General features: G+C 43.2%; 1 protein-coding gene across 1 annotated transcript in view; it reads right to left on the bottom strand.

The window, feature by feature from the left end:
- ABCA12 (ATP binding cassette subfamily A member 12) overlaps positions 1–23086 on the bottom strand; it is an 84535-nt gene extending 61449 nt beyond the window's left edge. Inside the window, exons 1-6 of the mRNA XM_065840850.2 lie at positions 22705–23086; positions 18319–18412; positions 4728–4875; positions 2270–2358; positions 989–1098; positions 80–265 (exon numbers count right to left, since the gene is read on the bottom strand). Of these exons, the coding sequence (XP_065696922.1) occupies positions 80–265; positions 989–1098; positions 2270–2358; positions 4728–4875; positions 18319–18412; positions 22705–22773 (696 nt within the window). The 5' untranslated portion in view covers positions 22774–23086. The remainder of the gene's footprint in view (positions 1–79; positions 266–988; positions 1099–2269; positions 2359–4727; positions 4876–18318; positions 18413–22704) is intronic.
- Positions 23087–23662: the final 576 nt, after the last annotated feature.

The raw sequence follows: 23662 nt of genomic DNA on the forward strand, positions 1-23662 counted from the left end.
TATCTCCCTAAGACTGCAATAAGGTATGTGACTAACACAGCTAGTAGCTGCAGATATAGGAAAGGTCCCAGGCACTCACCTGAGAGAGCTGACTTCTGAACTCTTGGGTAAATGACTCTAAAAGTGATGAATCAGTAAAGCAGAATGTCCGATGGATATTGGCTGCCATCTTCACTTCAGTGAGACTGGGATGCGAGATGTATCGTGACAAGACCTCGCACAGAATGACTTTGAGATTTGCTGCAGTTGAATATTGGCTCTGGCTCTAAAAGTAAGACATAATGTTAAAGGTAGCTTTAAAGCAATACTATTTGAGATAGTTTAAAACAGTAATGAGACTTCAAGGGTTAGTAGAGACATCTGAAAAGTATTATCATTACAAGCACCTACACACATACAGAATTCTAGCAGGTGAACAGTGTCACTGAAATCCCTCAAACTCCTCATGTAAAAATAAATGTGTGCATAAGTGTTTGTGGGCCTTAATACAAAAACACAGGCATACCTGTGTCCATTACATGGTACCAAGTTCCTGTTACAAAGAAGTTGTTTCTACATGCAATCAATTACCTACGTAATACACACACAGTGCCTCTGATGCTGCTGCAGGAGTATTGCGAGCAAATAAATTAAATGGCAAAGCCTGTAATATCATATCTTTAATTTCACGTGAAAGAAAACACACTCTGAACAAGTTTTGAGCACGATATCTCAGGGTATTGTGTGAGGCCATATTCGGGAATTCACAGTATTATGTCCCAAGGTAGCTGGTTTATCTGGTTTCTGCTTAGAATGTAAGAAACTTACCATGGAGCTTAAAAATCCACCCGCAATAACTGTCTTCCTCTTCCCAAAATAAAGTACGTTCACGTAATTGGGGAGATCCAAAAGCAATAAAATCTGTATGTTTGTACTTTGAGCTGCTAACTCTTTAAATGTGACTATACATAAATGCTCACACTCGGCTATTATGCAAACACAGACCTACCTTCCCAAAATTGAGGATTTTGTTGAACATGTTGATGCTGGAAGTCAAGTTGGATGATGATGAAATATTCTGAAGAGTTTTTTCTCCATAAGATACCAAATCCCCAAATGCTGCAATAACAGTTTGAAACACAGTATTTTACTTCATGTCTTTTAACCTCTTTGCTAGATCAAACCATGACACAAGATAGCCGACTACAGATTTGGGCATGCCATCCAAAGGTACAGCCAATGGCATTCTGTAATTACCTATGTAAGGTTTTTTTCTGATGTAATTAAATATTGGATTACATTCTAATGTCAAAGAAGTTACAGAAGGAAATAAACGCATTTATCTGCTTTCAGTTGAGCATTAATTTCCACCTGTTTTCTCCAGTCCTGCAGCTCCCCCATGCAGGAGGAGACATGGGTGGCCTTACAAGGAAGCCCATGGCAGATCAAGCCAGGAGCCCAGTAAGGGAAAACTCTCCAGGATGTAGAACTGAGTTCCTTCCTGACCACCCACGGTCATTAACATGCATTGATAGTTCCCATAAGAGTTCATTGATTATTATTTTCCCCATGTCTCTGCATTTGGTTCGTTTCATGTTCTGCGTTTTTCTGCCCGTACACAAAGGACTGAATGCATTGGCAGGAATGCTAATGGGAACAGTGAATAGCTGGGGCAGAACAGTCACAGAATGCAAATTTGTAATCATTCGTTTGACTGTGAGCTCCCTTGGAGAAAGGACTATCCATCACAGTGGCTTGTGGACAGTACTAGCCATTACCATCAATAAATGATAGCTGTAATGACTTTATGGAAAATTTAAGTCTGAAAGTTCCTTCAAGAAAGAGAATCACATCAGAGGAGAACATCACCAACAATAAATACCCACTGTGGCACAGAAAACTTATTTGCTGGATAACTGTGAATAAGAAATACATTTGAAAAAAAAAAAAACATAAGCTGTTTATGGACAATTTGTGGGCAGTAAAACGGCAATATTCCATAAATAGCCAGGTCTTTGATTAATGTCCAAACAGTCTGCAATCTCACATTACTTCTGTAAAGCACAACAATTGAATCCTGGTTACTTGGTCAAATTCTGGATGTCTTTTTTACAGACAGCTACTTGTAATTATTCCCAAGAATTTACAGTAATGTCACAGCCACAATCACATGCCTGTATAGAACATGTAAATCATATCAGCAGTGGTCTAATAATTGCATCTCTGTCCAGAGACCTTCAAAAGATCCGCCTTTAAAGACCAGAACTCTGCAGAGCAGTGAATAACCTACCCAGTGAAGCAGTCCTGCTTTTAGGAACCTCTGTGCTCCCTGGTGATGGCTGGTTGTCCTTTGTCACACTGGATGAGCTCCTTCGCTTACTAGGAGGAGGAAGGAAAAAAAGAAAAAAATTAGAAGACCCCTGTAATAACTCAGAGTTTCTTATGATTAAGCACACACTTAACTACCCCTGTCTCAGATGCGTCTACAGCTGGATTTCATGGCAGGTGTGTTGAAACCTGAGTTGTGCAAAAGTCTGGTTCCTTCCAGAGCCCTTGTGTGTATTTTGGGGAAGTGAACTGCAGCACTCTCAGGTACGAAACTGATAAAGAGGACTGCATTCATGCCTGCTCCGCAGGGACACCAAGGACAGGCAAGGCTTGACATACATATTGGGTCAAATCTTTAAAAATTCCCACTTCTGGAAAGAAGGTCTCATTGCATTAAGGCCTATTCTGTCCTCCACCAATGTATGCTCAGCAGAAGAAACAGTGCAGAACCTTATGGTATTGTTAATGACCCTGGGAATGAGCAGAGAGCTGGAATGGCTCTAAGCTATACCTGATCGCACACCCCTACCTTACTTCATCCTTCCCAAACTACAAGGAAAAAGAAAGGGTTGAAGATGTTGGTGTTGAGCTTGTTTTTTGTTCCCTTTTATTAATGGAAATCTCAAGCAACCATGCCTTGCACACCTTGGTAAAGGCTTCTGAGGAACAGAATCAAAGATTAAGAACTTAGCATATTTTCTCTGCTGACCATTGGTAAGACACAGTTATAGGGCAACTTATAAAACTGTTTAATAAGAGCTTCAGTGAGCTGCAGAACAGGAGAGGAAAAAAAGAATAGTCTGCATTGCTGAATATTACAAACCCTAGAATATTACACAATAATATATCCAGACAGTGAAAGGACACAGTTCAAATATGTTGCTTTCATGACAAACTCACCCATGGTGATTTAGCTCCCGAGGCAAAGCTGCATCTATTGATGTTGGCTTCTGGAGCCTTCCCCTACCATGTCCACCTTCTGCTGAGGTTTGAGATTCTGCTGTATACTGCTAGGTTTGCTGTGACTACTTAATAGTTGGGTGGGTTTTTTGTTGCATAAAATATATTTCTGAAGCTGACATTGACCAAAGGTAGGTATACCCACGTAGTTGTGTGATACTTCATACAGCCAACTGCTAGCATCAGTAGTGGTTAAGATGCTTATTACTGACTCACGTGACTTGAGCTGTACTTTGGCCAAATCCTTTGATTTTCAGTTGGCAGGAAAAAACAGTTATTTCCTAAATAGCTGTACAGAAACCAAAACCAGAAAGCAAGGAGGATTTGTGGCTATTGAAACCCATGGAAGACCTCCAGCTTTGGCACTAGAAGTTCCTGTTTCTTCATTTCAATACCCCAAATTAACCATTGTTTAACATGCTCAGGGAAAAAACAATGGCACTGAGGAAACAAGTGAAGAGCTGTGAATCCAGCCATCCAGTCTCTGCACGGTTCTGCCCTATTCTGCTGTGTGACCTTGAATTTTCTTAGAATTCACCCTGCTTAACTTTAGTCATCCACATATTTAGTCACCCAGACTCCTCCTAACCAATGGAGAGATCCTGACCATTGACTTGGACCAGGAAACTTCAGTCCCTCTGCACTGACTAAAGAGGACCCTTGAGGACCTGTCTGGCTCCTTGAGGAGCCACCAAGCCGAGAATCCCCCATCCTGCCTGACGGGCTCTCTGGTAGAAGGCATGGGACCCACCTTAGCTCTCCAGACTCTCAAGCTCTGGCCAAGGGGGATTTTGAGGCTCTGACATAGACATTATGGAGTAGCCTCTCACCTGAAAGCAAACGTAAGCAACTAGGGACTTTATATACAAGATGCCCAGATTTTAAACTCTCCATTAACCAGCCAGGCTTCACAGTAGCATGTTCCCCAGGGGTGTGCGAGAACCGGACAGCCAGGAGGTAGAAACAACATTGGCTGGCATGTCTGAAAACAAACGCTTCCACTGGAACATCAATGAAATTGAAATGCCCCCACTGAACATTTCAAATTCAACAGACCGACATTACCACAAAACATGCCCAGCCAGCTCCACGCTGCAACTCCCCATGCTTTTGCGGGCAAAAACTGTTGCTTCGTTTTCATCCGTTTCCTGGTATGTTTGATGGCTTGCAGAGAGGACACTCATTCTGGTTGACACCAGAATATACTGAGAGCAGTTCCTCCAGAACAAGTGTACCTCAAACAAGAGCTGTTGGGGATCATTTGCCACCTCCACCCAAAGAGTTCTGAGCCGATGGCCACAGTGGCAGATCAGCACACTGGGCTGCTCTTGGTGCAGATACCTGAGATAATTCTGTTGTGGACACACTTGCACATACACACATACATTGCTGCTCCCTCCACCTCAGAGGAAGTTTTGCTTTACAGCTTGTAACCCCCAGATACGTTCAGATTCTCTTACAGTCTGAGGGATGAGAAGTCATTAAGTCTTGGCAGCAGATCATCTGGTGTGTACGGTGTGCCTTTACATCTGGCATCGGAATCACACAGCACGGTTTGCAGGAACGGGAAGAAGCCAGCACTAGGAAGGTTTCGGGGTGCAAGATAACCTGAAGGAAGAAGAAAGAAAATCCCATTATTGTGATGCAGATGTGCACTGTTTTTTGCCATGTGTTTATACCACACGTGTGATATATGTGATACAAACACATGTGTTTGCCATGTGTTTATATGCTGTTTCCTCTTACCAAGCCATAAGACTGATTCTCAGTTTCACTGAGGCTCTTTCACTCCACCCTGGCTGCACTATCTGCCAAATCCCACTAGAAGTGCCTCCTCAACACTGACAAAGCTATGAAAGGCTATTTATTAGTAAAAAGAGCCAAACTATTTGTTTATAACAAACATGTCAGTCCCAAAGCAACTTTGGATGTCCCCCATCTGCTCCAAAATGCAAGAAACAGGCAAGAAATGACAAAAGCACCATAGGTTTACGATAGCCTAATTCCACCTTCAAAAAATAAAATAAAAGCAGGCACATGGCCAGAGTCACCTGAAGCACCTAAGAGCACGTTCTCCAAGGCTTGGTTAGATCAGTTTCTATGCAAAGCCACAAGCTTCAGTTTCAGGCTGCTTAAACAGGGCTCTGGCTCAGCTTTTATCATAAAAAAAAAGGGATACAGATCCAGGACTGGACAACCTCCTTTGCTTTTGTGCACACCTGCCCAGGGAAGGGAGAGAAGCAATCTTTCACCACCACCCACTGCGTGTTCCCTGCCATCTCAGAGCAGGTCCCATTCCATCTGCTTGGTGACATGTGATGCTGGCAGCCAGAGCTGAGGGGTGAGATATATGTCCCTGTCTCTCATTTCTGCAAACAGAGTGGACCTGAGCAATTAGAGACTTTAGTATTTTATGTGCCACTTGCCCTGTTCTGCTCACTGCCAGCCCACAGAGTTCACCGGCTGCTTCTTCTCTCACTGACAAATGCTATAATAAATCTCAGAACTCTTTTGCTGGATCACAGCAACATATTATTTAAAATAATCATTTGGCAAATTACCTGGCAAAGGACACTGCTATTATTTCTACTATGGAAAGGAGCCAGATTTACAAAAGGCCTGCAGGCAGGCTTCGGGTAATTGATTACCTTGCTCTTTAGACTACAAAGATGACCTGTGACTCTTGCCCAGGCACAGTTCTATCTCTAACCCCTCCAACAAGGACACCATACTACATTTGTACTACCTTTATTAATTACAGCTGTGGTCAAAAACCTGATGTTCCCAAAGGGGATGGCAGGTGGAATACACGGCTGTCAGTCTCCTTGAAGGAGATTCGACTTGCCTGAGCTTTTCTCAGCATGGCTGGTCACAACCTATGAGTGTGCACTGCATTTTTGGGTCAAAACGCAAAAGCTTATAGTTTAGCACCAGAGTTCCCAGTGCTTTGGGCCAGTGCGCAACTAGCACAGAGGATCACTGAGACCTGCAGAGTGAAAGGCACCAGTTTTGAGTGGTGGTGTGATTCTCTTGTATATATCAGCAGAGAACTGCCCTAGAAAATTAAAGGAGATGATACCCTGCCAGAGGAGAAGGCTGGAGCTCCACATGCTGTAGGAAGCTCCTCCAACACTCACTGCATCCCCTGGGCCACCACAGTTCACATCAGGCTGAGCCAGCTCCCGGTCATCCCAGAGCACCAGGGAGAGTAAAAGATCTCTCCTGTCCCTACAAGCAGTCCTTCTGGTGTTGGAGCCAAAGGACCAAACATACGCCACTCAAAAAGTTTGGAAGTGTAATTAGGTCAGCTGCCCACGAGGGAAACTTTAGAGCAAGGCACTTTAATCAGGAAGCTTCTTTGTGTGAATATCCCTACCACGCCTGGGACATCTGCCCTTTGAGATCACCAATTACAACCCTGCATCATGGTGTTCTGCACACACTGGCATTTTTCTCTCATCTTCCTTCTGATCTCCCATAACCCTCATTCCCATGCAGGAAACTGACTCAAACCCCAGTTCAAAAACACACACCACAGACCTCTCTCTCAGTGTTTCTACCAGGAACTAAGCTCATGTCTCTTGGGAGACCTGGAGCAGCTGAAGCAGTGAGACTCTGAACTAGACAGCAGAGCAGGGAACACAAGGCTGGGAGCTTGGGGAGCACTGTCTTTCTTCAGAGAGATGCAAGATGTTTACAGAGACAATTATGCAAGAGATCCTGTGGAGTCTAGAGTGGGGGAAGATACTTCCTTGAGATATAAGTGACAATAACAAATTCAAAGATTGGACTCAAAGGTGGTACACTTTGAATTAAGTGGACAATTAAACAATGAGTTGCTGTATCATAAGCAAGGTGCATGGCATAAGAACACAGTGATGATGTAAGCTCTTTTTCTTCTGATATAGCAGGCTGAAAAACAGAGACGGGAATTTGTAACCTGAAGTGGAGGAAGCACAGCTGATTTGGGAACCCAATCCCCAGACATACAGCATACCCTCTGAGCTCTTCCCTGCAACTCCCTTTCACCCTGCAAAGGAAGGAATTTCCTGATGAGAAGGTGAGTCAAAAGATTAAGGTGCTCTCTGCTTCATCCTCCCATCCTCCGTCCTCTTGCTTGTGCCAAGGAGACGTGACTCCACAGAGCCACATGAGCTGCTCTGTCCACACATCCACGTCCACCCCCTGTGTCAGCCCTGTACGCCACTGCAGGGACAGCTGAGAAGGAAGTTGGCTCCTGACTCCCTGTGATGTTTCAAGGAGACATTGAGAACTACCTGTCCCTCCCTTGGCTGAGGTTTACCTGGCACATCCACCACATCAGTACACTACATAAGCATCAGCTATGAAACATTACTGAAAGAAAGTTGTAAAGAGCCTGCAAATTTTAAAGGACAGTCTTTCAATGGGCACAGTTTTGCAATCTGAAACATAACACCACCATTAGTGACTTTTGTAGTATTTCTATTGTTGGGAATCCCTTCAGCTTTCCACATGTTGCAGAAGGCAGCTCCTTCTCTCAAAGTCTACGGCAATGCCATATGCAAGGAATATGGATTTCCCTAGCCCTCTAGTCCCCAACACACAGTACAGCAGATCCCCAACATATTACATTTTTCACTCTCTCCACTGCATTTAGCTTTAAATCTCTTCATTTCCTAAAATGACCATTACCTTTGGTGGGTGTCACTACACTGCCTATGAGCCAGGAAGGAGAGACCACTGCACCCACTGCTGCCCCATGTCTGAGCTGAGAGGTCACCAGCACATTTTTCGTCAAGCTGGCCTGTCTGCAAGCAAAATCTGAGCCCAGATTTGTATCGTGTTAGTAAAGACTGACTTCAGGGCTTGACAGCAGCTGAATCCCAAGCGCAGAGGCTTTTGCTGTCTCCTCTTACTGAGAGCTTTGATTTTCTGTCACCACTGGAAGAAGGGCACTGAATCTGAAGATTCTCCTCCCCAAAGGGCAAGAGAGGCCAAGGGCTCAGCACTGCATGGGCTGGCTGGTTCTCCCTACTCAGGAGCATCTAGCCAGTCCAGCCACACCTCCAAGACCTGAGGAGAAATAAAGCATGCACAGCAGTAATAATAAAGACAAGATACCTATAATAGATACATGTATGCCACTGGAAATTGTGGCATTTCTGCATTTGCTTTCATTCAGAATAAAATGAGGAAAATTCATGTGTCTTATTACCCTGCACGTTGTAGATTCCAGCCTGCTTCCCTACAACAGGAGCAACACATTTTGTTTTCTTCAGGTAAAGGTGCCTCGTGTAATAACGATGAAAAATGTCAGAGTAATAATAGAAGTCATACAAGACAGATGAAAATTATCATTTCACTACGATCTATAAGATTAATTGAAATTGACTGAAACATTTAAATCTAAATGGACCATGTTTTACGTTGCCACATTGATTTTCCTTCTTTCATCGCACTGAGGTTTCAGGCATTTGCATCAGCTGAATCCAACCATTCATCTCAAGGAACTGCGCATTTTGGCAGACCCCAGGCACAGCACCAAGAACACAGCCCCCTCATGCCACCCCCATTGGCAGCATGAATGCCCACACTGGAGCAAAGAAAGGATATAAGTAGTATTTTCAGTTTATCACTGCTTGCATTTATTATCACTGCTGTGCATGGAAGAAGGGTATAAAGACAGGACTACATCCGCATCCAGTACAAGTCACACTCTGGTTTACACCAGCCACATCCCCCGTGTAAACCAGCAACCAGTTCACTCAGCACACAAAGGACCTTCCTTTCCCTCCATTCCCCAGTCTCAGCTCTGCTGCTCTGATAGACATTGACTATACCACAGCCCCAGAATTCCAGCACGCAAATCCCCTTAAATATAATGGAACTACATGGGCCATATCTTTGGCTTTCAAAATGTCACCCATGCATCCCTTCTCCCTATTCTGACCAAACTATATTGCTGGTTTCAGGGTTTCCTACCAAGCTCTGCCATCCAGCCTGTAAAACCAGGCAAAATGTATCTTCAATTTTATTAATATCAAAGATACAGGATGTACACTATGAATAGCTGCTACTTAAATAAATTTGGGTACCTTAACTCTATTCGCTTCCCCTTTTACCACCAATTTTTAAAAAAAAGCATGCTAAGCTTTTCTATTTTCTCTTCACCCATAGTTTAGTGTCATATCACTACCCCTCCCTGGGCATGAAAAACGTTCCCTTGGCTCAGATTTCTTGCACTCGGGTACTGCACATACCTTATGCATTAATTCCTTCCATAGTTCATAAAGAATCCATACAAATCTCAGCTCCCCCACTGGTGAATTAAATGTATTAATGAGCAAATGACTTCATTAGGAAGCATTGTGTTTAATTGAAAATGCTTTCAATCATTGGTAAATCACACAAAGAGACTTAATAACTGGGACTCTTCAGCAAAGAAAAATATGGCCAAAAAATGGTTTGATAGAGAAATAAATGTGTTCATGATCAGTCATGGAAAGGGTGACTAAATGATCATTCCTCGCAACACAGGGACAAAGCAACACAATGAGATCACGAGGCAGGAGATAAAGGGAACAGAAAGTACCATTTTAAACAGATATCAAAGTGTTGTGGAACTCACTGCCACAGGGTGGTGTACACTGAAAAGTGGATATTCATTTAAAAAAGTGTTAGATTAATTCACAAAAATAGATTTCCCAGTGGCTATTAAATATGAGCACTTGGGTGCAACTCATTCAGCTTCTGGCTGAAGAAACCTTAAAACCTTGAAGATTTTTTGTAGTTGAGGGAACACTCTGTGCCTTGCATTCCTACATGCAGCAGGGGCTCTAACCCAGAGCAGGTATTCTGACGGTTTATCAGCTGTGATTTATGTTTATCTAAAAAGTTACAAAACATAATGAAAATATTTACTCCTACAGTGATCTACTTCCAGTTTTCTAAGCAAAATGTTTATATTTTATACACACAACCTTCTCACTTCCTTTCTAGTCTTTCCCATAGTCACACAGCATTACTTTATTACTTTCCTTTGTTAAACAGTCAAAAAGACAAACATGCCTGTTTCATGACATGATGACAATGTTGTTTCTCTTCAACCATATGCAACTACGCATTTCCAGCTTTGTTCACATCTATTTCTGAGTAACAACATACACTGCCTATATTTAATAGAAAGGTTTATGACGATGCTAGGACTTCCAGTCTCTCTCGGAAAACTAAACTCAACCATTAAACCTATGGAACAATATTAATTTCGAAGCAGGGTATTTTTCTTAAACACATGGAGAATGGTCCAAATAGCCAGCTGGTCTATTCCTTATCTATGAAAAAAAAAGAGTATTTAGTTGCCATGACACTTACATTGCTGTGACACGGGGAAAAAAAAAGGGGAAAAAAATGGAGCGAGTGAGGAGCAGTACAGGCCAAATCTTGCTCAGTGTGTCCAAAGCCCATAGCAGAGCAGTGATTAGCCCTACTGATTTTAATGGGATTACTCAGACTTCAGGTCAAACATGTACTTAAGAGCCATACTGGATCAGAAATAAGGATTTGGTATTTGCATTCCCACTGTCCCTACACTGCTGCCTTTCGTATCACAGAGCAGATTTTTAAAACCACTCTGGAGCCAGCAGGTGATTTCTTTCACGCTGTTTTGGCCAGCCAGCAGAACCTCCACAGTTTCACCTGTTGAGCAGACAGCACTGAAAGAAATTCCCTGAGTTGCAAGTCACCAAACACCCTTAGTATCTATTCTATCAGAGACAATACGTCTCTCAGTCTCTGGAGCACACACATTTCTCCACTGCATTCCTGTTATGCTTTAAGCATCCCTGGTCCCTTTTCCTCAACCCTAATTTGTTTTGCTTTGTTTCTTAATTTCCCCTATAGAAATCATTATGTAACAAAAATGTTGTGAGCGTCTATTGCACATGCACCAGTTCTCTTGGGTAACACGTAGCCTATCCTGATTTGCAAGTCACACACCCATTACCCGGATCCTTTTTTCCTAAATATAAGCTCAGCAGGATCCCAGATAACTCCTTTCAACCCCCTCCCCCAGAAGCCCGGTGTGGCTGGGTGAGATTCAAGAGCCTGCATTTTTCATCTTTACAGCAATGGCATCTCTGTTTTCTTGAGTGTCCCAATAACACCATGTCCTCAGTTGTCTGAAACAGCAGACAACTCACTGCAAGGCTCCTCCCTGTGTTGGTGGCCTCAACCGAGGAAGCATTTCATCACCTAATTGTTCCCTCAAGCATCTCAGGCTCTGCAAATAAGACAACCATCCCAGTGCAGACTGCAACTACTTCCATGCTTATTAAGACTAGGCAAGCTAGTTTTGCTCACCCACAGACCTCTACCTTCCACCCTCTTATTTAATAAATTAAAAATCAGCACCTGAATCTGAATGCATTAGGTTCATGTACTGATGAGGGAGATCTTAAAGACAAGAGAGTATAAAAATTTCAAAGGAGCAGGAGAAGCAGCAGGTGTAAAGGGAGGAGAAAGAACCCCCAAACCAAACACAAAGAACAAAGGGAGAGAGTGTAAAATCTTCTAAGGGGTATTGCAAATTCTGGTCAAGATGGGGAAGTGACAGACCTGATGTCTGCACTGCAGGCAGAGTGATGGGAAGGGTTCATTGCATTGTGGAAGGATGCACCACCAACAGAAGCACAAATACATCGAGAGGAGGAACTGTACACTAGCCCTTTTCCTGCAGAGCTTTTTTAAAGCAATATTTAACGCAGGCAAGGCTAACTTAGCCTTGTAGTAACAGCCACTTTGCTCTTGTATGTATAAGCAGCAGGGCACGGCACAAACAGGCCCTAAGAGGACAGTCAGAACATTTCCTAGCTAGAAACTAGATCCTAAAAGCCTAAATCCATATCTAGACTCCGGGAAAAGAAAAAAAATCCGCACAAAAGCTGTATCTACTAAACCAGTGTCTTTCAATGCTGAGTGCATCCAGGTAGTCTCTGGAGTTCAGGTTCAGATTCTTTAAACAAAAGTGACCTTTCCAGAAACACAGACATCAATAACTGCTAACGTCAGTGCAAGCCAAACTGCTCAGTACCTTTGGAAGAATACTTCTCTGCTTTTAGGTCCCAGCATGTGGATTTAGATGCTTCAGGAAGTCAATTAGAATTAAGCGACTGCCCCAAGGCCCTGTTGTAATTCAGTAGGGAGGAAAAAATACTGGTAACTCGGGAGTTCCCATCTCCAATTCTAAACATCCCTCAGTCACAGCTCACAAGGTGGAAGAGTCTGAGGAAAGAATGGAGGTGTGGAGATTTATGGAAAGGGAGGCATTATAAACATCACAGCGCTCTGCGTCCCTGAGCTAAGTAGATGCTTGGACAACTCACAGGGAACTGTATGGCTGCTCATTGCTTCTGTGTGCAAAGAGATCAACACATAGGTCTATTCCAGCAAATGTGGGGATAATTAATGTAATTCATACCCTCCTTCAGCATTGTGTCAATGAAAGAGTGTCGTATGGCAGTCCGCTCCCTGGCACAACAGCAGCACAACAGAACGAAATAAAACAAAGTTCATATCGAACCAAGGAGGGACCTAATAAAGGTATTTCGCTAATCACACTGCAGTTGAACACAGACAAAAATATGGTGTTGGGTTGTGTAAAAAGGGGAGAAAAGTAACAGAAAAGAAAGGGAGGAAAATGAAGACAGCAGTGTAAAGAAAGTGTAGGGTTGCTCCACCACAGGCAAATGGTGAAGGAGAGCTGGGAGTCTGATGGGTGCTTGTCAGTATAGAGTAGGTTGAACCCTTGGGGTGGATTATGTCTTGCATAAATCTCTGTGACGTATCCAAATTAATGGAGTGGCCTGTGTCACTGAGCCACCATCTCAATTCCCTGTAATTAGCATGGGAACCTATTAATTTTTCCACACTACGGGAAGACAACATGAGTTCAGGTTCTTCCAACTACAAAGCAAACTCCTTTAAAGTGGAAGCATCTTTTTAGACCTTTCTGATGTTCAGTATAGTATCTCAGAGGAAGGACAGTGCTGTGACGAAGCATGACAGTCACTGCTTGGCAGAACAGACACTTCGCACCCATCACAACCAACTGCATTATCTGCTTCCCCAGTAGTATGGGAAAGGGGACTAACATCTACATTTATTCTTTTCTTTTAAGCAATATAGAGCATCCTCCCCCTTTTTCTGACACTGCCCTGCCCAGGGTAACTCACATCTCAGTTATCTCTAACATGGCAATAGTGCTCAGCACAGAAGTCACAGGAAAGCTCCGCCTGCAGATACAAGCCACAGCCGCTCTCCTAAAGCATCTCAGATCTGTGCTCTGTGACACTGATTTTTCCAACCATTTCTGGACCTGGTCAAATTCTGGCTACCAATCACAGTAAAACTGTGACAACCAATGACAACCAATGATAGAACAAGGGGTAATGGGTTCAAACTGGAACAAAAGAGGTTCCACTTAAATTTGAGAAAAAACTTCTTCTCAGTGAGGGTGACAGACACTGGAACAGGCTGCCAAGGGGGGCTGTGGAGTCTCCTTCTCTGGAGGCATTCAAAACCCGCCTGGACACCTTCCTGTGTAGCCTCATCTGGGTGTTCCTGTTCTGGCAGGTGCATTGGACTAGATGATCTCTTGAGGTGCCTTCCAATTCTTAACATTCTGTGATTCTGTGAGCATAGCTCAGAGATCCTCCTATCCTGGGTCCTCTCCCAGGAACCCAGGAGCCAAGAATGAGAGAAAAGTATGAGTATCTGCTCCTACATAGCATTGCACCACACAGCTCTGGCTCTAAACTAGACCTAAACAGCTATGCTAGTTCTGCAAAACAATGTAGTGCTCAACCATTACAATATTGCCCCAGAATATTGGCTGTAAAGAGCAGTCTTGCAGAATGTCTCCAAGTGAATGCAATACACCCTGAAGGCATCTCCATGGGCTTGATGAAATGTGGATGGAAATTCTAGGCAGAGGTAAAGAGTAAGAAATGATTCACTGAGAAGAGTTTGGCAAATTCCTTGGCCAAAAAGATTCAGTGGATTTTAAGGCCAGGCCTATCTTTCCAGAGCTTTTTCATCTCTGGGATGGTGTCACAGAGGAAGGATAGTGTACAGCTTCCTTCCATGAAGAAGGATAAATATCTGTGAAAGGGGTGTAGTTTTCACAGCCCATGGGCTGTCCCATGGAAAGGTAGGGGAAGCAGAGCCCCGGGTCTAACGTGAGAGCAAGGCTTCTACCACATCCTCTCCGTAGCACTGAAGAGAAGGGTTTGTGAATGAGTGGACAACCAACCACACCCAAGAGAGCTTCTATGGAGAACAAAATGATGAGCCCAAACTGACAGGAGGGGAGAGATGGGGAACAGACAGGGAAGAAACTGGGCAGGGAAGGTGTGACAGGGTGTCACAGAGCTCGTTAAAGCAAGGAGTGTAATTGGGCTTCTCTGTAGACTGAGTGGGTTGAGGCCTGAGGGACAGATTGTATCTCGTACACAATTCCCATACGTTGCAAAAACCCATAGTGATGGAAAGGAACTTTAGTCCCTGCTCACTCTACAATACAGGTGATACAGGCACAAAAGATTGGAAGATACCATAAAACCCCATTCACTGGCTTTCATGCTGCAGGTTTCCAATCCAGAGCTTCCTATTCCACATGGATGCCATAAAACACATCAGAGTATCTTCTAGCAAACTTAAAGGCTGTAATAAAAAGGTCAAAAGCCACAACTGTGATGTGCATAGTAAACTGGACTGGGATTTTGTTTGGTTAGATTCTCAGATCATCACAGAAACTGGGTATCCAGAAAGAGAGAAATCTCTTCTTCATTTCTCCTGACAAGAATCTCTGCTGACCTGGAAATACATCATCAAACAGCTGCCTGGGAGAAACAAGAGAGGTGTTGCGTGTGTTTGTTTTTCCCCCTCCTAGATGCTTTAGTTGTGAAGAAGATTATATATTAGATGGATTTCAGGTCCTTGTTTTCTTCAGTTCTTAGTTTTCCTAGGAGCATCCTCTTGACAGGTGACATTTATTTGGCATGTCATCTCCCTTCCAAGTCCAGTCTGGCACAAACTCCCATTGCATTCGGTGCTACACAAATATAATTCAAACCAAGCAACTTACTCTTGCAGGAAACTCTTGCCACTTAGTCATTCTTGACTGATACGTGCCAAGTAATTTCTCTACAAAATCCTCAATCAATTGAATGTTTATTAGACATATTTCAAAAGAATTTACTGTCTCGAATTTGAGCTATTTTAATTGAGCCAATAGTAGATTTCATGATATTTCCATGGATCTGAATAGATGAGATAAGCTTACAGGCTGAGATTTTTCTTGGCAGGGGTTATCTCTAAGGCTTCAAAACTCAGAATTTGAGTAGCTTATTCTGTCTCTGTGCCATGGAGCCTATGCTTCCAGACTGTTGTCTACCTGCAATCATTTCTTGACAGCAGAACTGGAAACAGTTTCTTGTCACTTCTTAACAATTGTGGTTTTTTAAGGAAGGCATGAGAACTCAGCACAAAGTGGATTTATTCCTATTCAAAACAAACTAAAAACTCCCTCCTGCACTAGTTTTCCTAGATGTGCTCATCTGCCGTATTTTTTTCCCCCATCAGAAAAGGAAGTTCCCAAATGATTTATCTTTCACTTTTCAAGCAAAAAGTTGATATATTTTTCCAGTTTTCAAAAAAAAAAAAAAAAAAAGAGGGGAATTGTCAAGTGGTTATTCTTGTTTAACTAGGGAAGTAGCAGGAACTGGCTGTTTGATGCTCTGGTTAACGTTCTTCATCCCCTCGGGATTCCTAGGAGGTCTCTGAACATCTGGATCACAAGAATACATCAAAACTATTATTTTCCAGCATAAACCCCCTCTTGCAATAGAGAGTTCCTATCATCTGCTTCTAAGAGAAACAGACACCTACTTGCATATTCATCGAGACTTGTCCCAAAATAGAATTCATTTGTGGAAGAAAAAGGAACTAGTCCAAAGATACTGCAAAGCACAAGTGATGAAGCCCCTTGCTGTTCCTAAGAACCTTCCTTCCAATCCATTAATGTAACCATCCAGAACAAACATGTTCCAATTACATAAAGATTCAAACTAACAGCCATATAGAGTAAAAGAATAAATATTTTACTATCCAGCTGGCTCTCTTGATATTCATCTTATCCAGTTTATCAGGGACAGGAAGTACAATCAATGGAGAAGCGTGGGAGAACTGCCATTTCCACACTTTGGGTTTTCACAAAGTACAACATGTCCTGTCCTGCCTGCTCCAATTGGTTCATGGGAATTTGGGAGAACTTAAAATACATAACACACCTAAAGAAGGCCTTTTGCTGACAGCAGATGGGCTTGGTGTTAAAAGACCACCCTAACAGACCAAGAATGTCCTTCTCCATTAAAGACTTCCTGTAATACTTGTTGCTTACTCGGGCTTTCTACCTCTGTCTACAAAATTAGGTTCACAAACCTTTAGCCAGATCAGGCTGCAAGCTCTCAACAAAGTTACCCTAACTGTATATCCAGTGTTTGTCACAATGTGGGTCGTTTTCACACATCATACAGACACAAAGACTTCTTAAACAAAGAATCACACACATCACGCTAACCAGGTCGAGCATTTCCAGTGCACATACATATCATCAAGTGCAGATCCCTCATGGCCACATTCTGCACATGATAGCTACAAACACTGGAAGCCAACTGCTTGTCCTCACTGCTGCCAGACTTTGTCTCCTCTCCCCCTGCCTCAGTCTGCCATGCCCCAAATATAAAAATCCAACACTGCCCACACCAGGGCTTTGTTCTTGCCCAGTTGATGACAGCCTCATGCAGGGCATGCATGGTGGTGTCTCTTTCTACAAATTATGTGCTGCAAATCTTTCAGTAAGGATATTTTTTGACGGTCTAGCTCCTACCCTGTGCTGGGAAACTATGGTTCTCACTAAGAGCTCTCTGATCAGCTTCATGCTGTGGCACATGGATGGGATTCAGCAGAACTGATGTGCAACACGAAGCAACAATCTTCCGTACACTTTCAGAATCTCCGCAATAAGACCACAGAACCCCTCTAATGAGCAGATCACAAAGAGAGTGCAGCTCCACAATCGATTTCTCCCAACACAATGGTAGACCATCACTGAAAATCGGGCCTCAGCCCTTTCAACCTCTCCTTTCGTCTCATTTGGGACTGCACTTCTGAGGCCACAGAGAGCAGAATCAGGGATTTGATCCAACACAAAAATTAACTTTGTGGAAGGCAAAAAGGCTTCCAACTAGATAAACTCCATGCTCTGCTTTATCACACAACTTCATGAACAAACACGCCCAGGGCTGGAGACATGCTGCTTCTGATCATGATAAGGACTCACAAAATCAGTATAAGTTTTTTAGAGCAGATTCAAGTGCACCCATGCTGTAGATACAGACACACACTCATGACGCAGAAAACATGGCTTGCAAGTAAAAAACAGCTTGTGCAAACTCATCATCCATTTAACCACCAACAACTATACACCCACCCAAAGATCTGCTCTTTGACTTGACTCCATCAGATCACAGGAGCCAAACACCCTTCAGCTGAGCCTTAGTAGTAGCTGCCTCAATAGGTGTTTTTTGCTTGTAGCACACAAGGTAGTATCTTTCATGTTGACCAACATCATGCTTGTTACCTTACCTTCAGAATCCCACTTGAAGCCTATACCCTTATTTTACTGAACAGGATCTCCCCCACTTGCACTCTTGTACCTCAATTTATCATGTAAATTTACTTTGCTGTCTGCAGCAGCAGTATCCAAGTGCATCTTGATAAGACAGTTCTTTAAAATTGTTTTCTAATTATAAAATTGATTTGAAAAAATAAACAGGAACAACCTCAGCGGAACACAGGCATTTTATTCACAGCATGCTGCATCCCAGGAAATCTCCACTGGAAACTACAAATTAACTAATTTGTAAAACTAATAAAATGCATCAAATTAACGCATCAGTCACCAAAATGAGAACTAAACCCCAAAGATGTAAAACAAAGCCAGCTACTTACAGTTTGGCTGTGGTTCTGGAGGGAATCGGAGACGGATAATGGCCAAGATTATGAAAACCACCACAGGCCAGGAAATTAAAATGAACGACCATACCTATAAAACAGCAACGAAAATATATCGGTTACGTTTGTTGTACTGATGTGTCCCAGAGTTTGTCTGGAATGTACAAATAGCAGCCTAAACGAATTATAAGATGCATTGTAAATCACACCTGTCTTGGTATGCATACTATTAAAAGCCAAATATTATCTATGCAGGAAGGAAAACTACATGAGATTTTAGGAGCAAATAACAAGCCTGAAAATAACATAAGCCTTCCTGTGTTTCGGTTTAGCTGATAATTACTGAGGACAGTGTTTACACAAGCTTTGAGACACTGCTATGTAATAGTAAAAGCACGCAGAGAAGTACAAGACTTTTGGAAGTACTGATGGCAAGATAAAAGAGCTAAAGCGTGAAAGGCTGTTTCTGCTTTCGGTGAACAGCACTGCTCAAATAATGGGTAAAAATGACTTTGATCCAGTTATACGTCAAAACCAAAATGTTTGGCAGGCAAATTGACAAGTCTACAGCTTTTTTTTTCCCCCCCAAATTTTCACTGTTCTTCTTAAACTGTAGTTCAGCCTCACAGCAGAGCTGAACAAAAGGATGAACAAAATGACCACAGTCATTTACAGGATGTGGAGCTCAAGCATGGTTAAGAAAGAGGTTTGTGAAACTGTGCAACCAGCTGGAGAAGTCATATTTAAACAGTGATCACCAGGATCCCTCATACGAGCTTCTGGCCCCAGCAACCCAGCTGCCTGACACCCTTCTATTTCCAAACTGTAGCAGTCCATACAGATGAGCTGAGATGGGAGATGATATAAAATCAGCCTAGTATGTTGGAAAAAAAAAATGAAAAGTTATAGAGCTCTTGTCTCTGACATGAGGGTTGACCATTTCAATGGACAGGAATAAAGAAAACACAGTCTGCCAGTCATCTATTGTAGTAAACCAATCTAGGTACAAGGTCCTCAGTCCATCTTAAAACTACAAGCCTTGGAGTTTTGTAAGCTAGGAAGATGCAATTATTCAAATAATCAACTGCTTTTGCACTAGCTGGCTAGTTTGCTACTGTGCTTACTAGATTAGAGTTTTCCATCCATCAGTAGTTAAGCTCAAACCACTCCGTGCTGCAAAATTGCTATGCTATCTTCAGGCCAATTTTTGAAACTGCAAAGATGCCTTTCTTCAAAATAATCCCATTTTTCATCACTGTGTTGCTGTTTTTTTCAGATCAGCACACATTACCCAAAACTGTTTTTCCATAGTAATTCCAAGCCCATAGCAGTGTTTTCATTTCCTGTGATACTTATTGGAACATAAAACCAACCAAACAGACAAACAAATCCCAGGGAGCAATTCAGCTTAAAGATGGTTGTTTTACAGCAACTCCATCCCTATCTTCCCTGGCAAAATCACACAGTCATGAAAGTAGGAGCAAGATTCGTGCCCCAAAAGAGGCAACTGATAGACATCAAACCACAAGGCACATCTACTGTATCCTTTCAGAGAGGGTACTCCTATGATTTCAGCACTCAGCAACTTCTTAGCTTTTACAGACAGTACTCATCCTGCTCTTATGTATGCACAGACAACTTATATAAAAAGATGTTGTTTTCAGTGATGAATCTTGTTAAATTTTTATATCACCTGTTTTCCCTATAATCAGTCCCCAAACACACCGTTTAACTCTGATTAATTCCTATGCAAACAGTACCATTAACTTCTCCTCCTGGTTTAGTACCAGATTGGCTAAAGTAAAATTATGGGTTAACAGCAGAGGAACTGATATTAGTCAGAGGCTGCCTAAAGGAAGGGCAAGAGATCTGTCATATTCTTGGAGGAACAAATTAATACTGATTGGGAAATTTTTATAGCTCTCTGTTCAGATCTAAAACGGTGCTTCTACTCCCCACTTTTAAGATAGCTCCTCCCTTAGTATCTGTCCTTCGACTTAATTGGATTTAATAGTAGCTGGGTACATCAGTTGCAACATAACAGCATTCCCACTGTCCCAGGCCTTTCTAGTCAACAAAAACAAGACAGCCATCCTGGCCAAGCTGACTGCAGGTAGAACACGCTGACTTAAAAGAAGCCATAACCAACCTCAATTTGGCTCTTGGGACATTAAGCACTATGATGCCTGTTGCATAATCCTTTGGTTGCTGGAATATTTCACTGCTAGAAGTAGATTTAATTGCTCACACCTCACTTTGTATCTCTGGTTGCAGGCACATTTTCTGTGTTTAAATAACAGAGTTGCCTAGAAGTGATGGATGGAAAGCACCAGAAGTGCAAGAGGCACTGATTTCTCTGGTTTCTCTGGGAACACAGGCCAAATCTTGCTCCTGAGAAGGCTGCTGCCTAAACTCATGAACATGCTTTTCTCAGCAGGAGCAACCTGTATCGAGGCAACCCCTGGCCATGGCTGCAGAGCTTCAGCTGATTTCACCCAAGAGCCAAACAAGCCGTAGCTCTCCCCTGTGTGCTGCACAGGTAGAAGCAGTCTCTCATGGGGCTTATTTCCAGAGGAAATAAAGTGTAAAGCAAAAGGAAGAAGCAAATATGTTTTCCAGTCCAGGAGAGGTTGATAAACAGAGCAGGAAAGCACTTGATTCTGTGGGGGGAAGGACATGGGCTGCCTGATCACAGAATGTTAAGGATTGGAAGGGACCTCGAAAGATCATCAAGTCCAGTTCCCCTGCTGGAGCAGGAACACCTAGATGAGGTTACCATTCCACGACACACCAGTTAGCTGAGGAAAGGGCAGCCAACATGACTGCAGCACCTGGAACTGCCTTCATAGAATCATAAAACAGTCTGGGACCTTCAAAGGTCATCTAGGCCACTTAGGCAAGTTAGTAAGGTAGTCTTACTCCTGATCAGAAACCGAGACACACAACTAAACTACAAGCAGGAGGACAGAGAAATCAGGATGTGTTTGGAAGCAAAGATCTGGGTTTACCTCCTCACATCTTCTCCAAATGAACAAGCTCCCTAATTCAGAGCAAGAGAGGGAAATGAAGGAGGGTTGCAGGGACTACCTGCCATAAAATAGTCAGCAGTGGCCAGATTTTTATTTTAATTGACATTTCAGTTCTACAGAATTGATATTTCAACTCCACAGGAAGCCAGAATTAAAGCAAGTGCTACTGCATGGTCAGAAGTATAGGTAGGGCTTAGGTTAGCATCTACTCTGGGTACAGAAGAGGCGAGACAGACCCAAGCCTTCTGCTTTTAACAAGGCTGCTACAGTTTCTCTTGAGAAATTACACATAATTTGTGATTCCTCTGCATTCCAGAAAAGGTCTCCTGCATCCTTCACACCAAAGGATACGCTACTCTAAGGTGCACAGCACATCCACAGCTCCTATGGAGGATCATGAGGAATCAGACAAACTCAACACCTCTCTGAATTGGGCTCCAAAACTGAGAGGCAGGACAGGGCAGGCAAGAGCAGACCTTGCAGAAGCATGCAGTGATATGAGGGCTCATGCTCCATCCTCAGATCACATCCTCCATGGCCATTTCTCTTCTGTCAGCATTTTCTGCACCTGCCAAGGCTTCCTTTCAGCTGAAAAGTTCTAAACCATCACATTTGGATTACTAGCAAGCAGATAGGTTGCAATACAAGTCCATGAACAGCAGTATGGTTCTGCTGAGATTACTGTGCAGCTGTACCGTAACCAGTCTGGGACTACACTACCAGGCAAGCTTTGCCTGGACATGAAATGCTATCCAAAAACAACATTTGTCTCCCCAATGCTGCCGCAGTTCAGATTGCTAGACACTGTTGGCAATGGTTTAGTTTTTGGAAAGAAAGACCACTTGGGGTGTTTGATTTGCAACACACTGTACTACGCTGGAAATCTGTCCTACTTGCATCTCAGAGACACTTTTTAATTTGTCCCTCATTTACAAATTGTTTTATGTAAGGGCACTCCCCCGTCACCCTCAAATCCCAGGGACCCCTTGGAGGCTGTACACAGACCATGGGGTCTGCTCACACAAGAGAAGATACTGAACTGCAGCCTGAATTCAGGCCTGTCCAAGAGTTTGTGCATGGTTTTATTTGCATGGAACAACAGTGGCATCCATGGTAGTCAGCCTGTAGTCCTGAGCCCTCATGCACGAGCGTCAAAGCAAGACCAAATCACTTTGGCTTAAAAAGACCCACCTTCACTTCCATCCCATTCCTTCCCTCTCTGCTTCTATCACCAGCCCTCAAAATATTTTTATTTTAATACTGTGACCTCCCTCTCCTGCAGTGCCCCCTCTTGCTCCTCATCTCCTGTGATTTCCAGCATCTCCCTCCTCTGCTACTTCATTTCCACACTCACCGGCTGCCTCTTGACACTCAGCCAGTTCTTCCACAGCAGGATCCTCAGGTGCTGAGAGAGCGCAGCCATCCTTGGCTGACCCACCAAAACCAGACCGGCTGTGTGTTCTTCCTCCCCAGGCTTAGGAGGCAAAAGCAGAGGCTCTAACCCAAACGGGCATCCAGTGTCCAATATCCAAGCCTCTGCCCCCTCCCCACAGCATAGCTCTGAAGCAGCTACTTCATCCACTTGTGGCTGCTGTACTCCCAAGTAACCGTAGCTCTTGTCCTCACAGCAATAGCTCCCAGCAAATTCAACAGGTTATTCTTCTCCAGGCAGGCAGGCAGGCGCAGCAGCCTGCCTCCACTTGTGCTAATTACAATATCCAGCCTTTCCTGGCTGCTCCTTGTTCAAGCCCTAACCGATAAAATGGATAGCATTCCAAAAAGATGCTTCTGCTTAAACAAAAGGTGATGCATGCCTCCTCCTCCTCCCCATGATGAAACTACCTGTCTGCCCACACACCGCTTCTGCTGGAGCGGTGTCATCAACAGGAATGAGTTGGGCCACTTGCCAGGCCAGTCCAACTTCCAAGTTCACAGGAACAGCTGGGAAGAAGAAAGTATCCACAGCACGCATCTTCCTGGCATTACTGATTTGGAATTAGTTTTGTTTTAATACTTTTGAATGTCTCAAATCCACTCATCGAGGGAAATCAGATGAAAGAGTTAAGAAACAGATAATGTATAAAAATGAAAATTCCAGGCGTGGATCTAACTGCTCAGCTTCCTGCACCTTCCCTTTCCTCCAGGAGATCAGTCCTGAGGTTCTCACTGATACAATTTAATCTAACACATCAAATCCACTGGGAATGGGATTGCAGGATCAGAACCCACAAACATTTCAGAGCACTTTTATAGCTTGAACATTGTTATTATTCATTGAATTTTTCAAGCTAGTGGTAAGATACCTAAAAGAA

The sequence above is a fragment of the Patagioenas fasciata genome, chromosome 7, assembly GCF_037038585.1.
Source record: "Patagioenas fasciata isolate bPatFas1 chromosome 7, bPatFas1.hap1, whole genome shotgun sequence".
NCBI lineage: Eukaryota > Metazoa > Chordata > Aves > Columbiformes > Columbidae > Patagioenas > Patagioenas fasciata.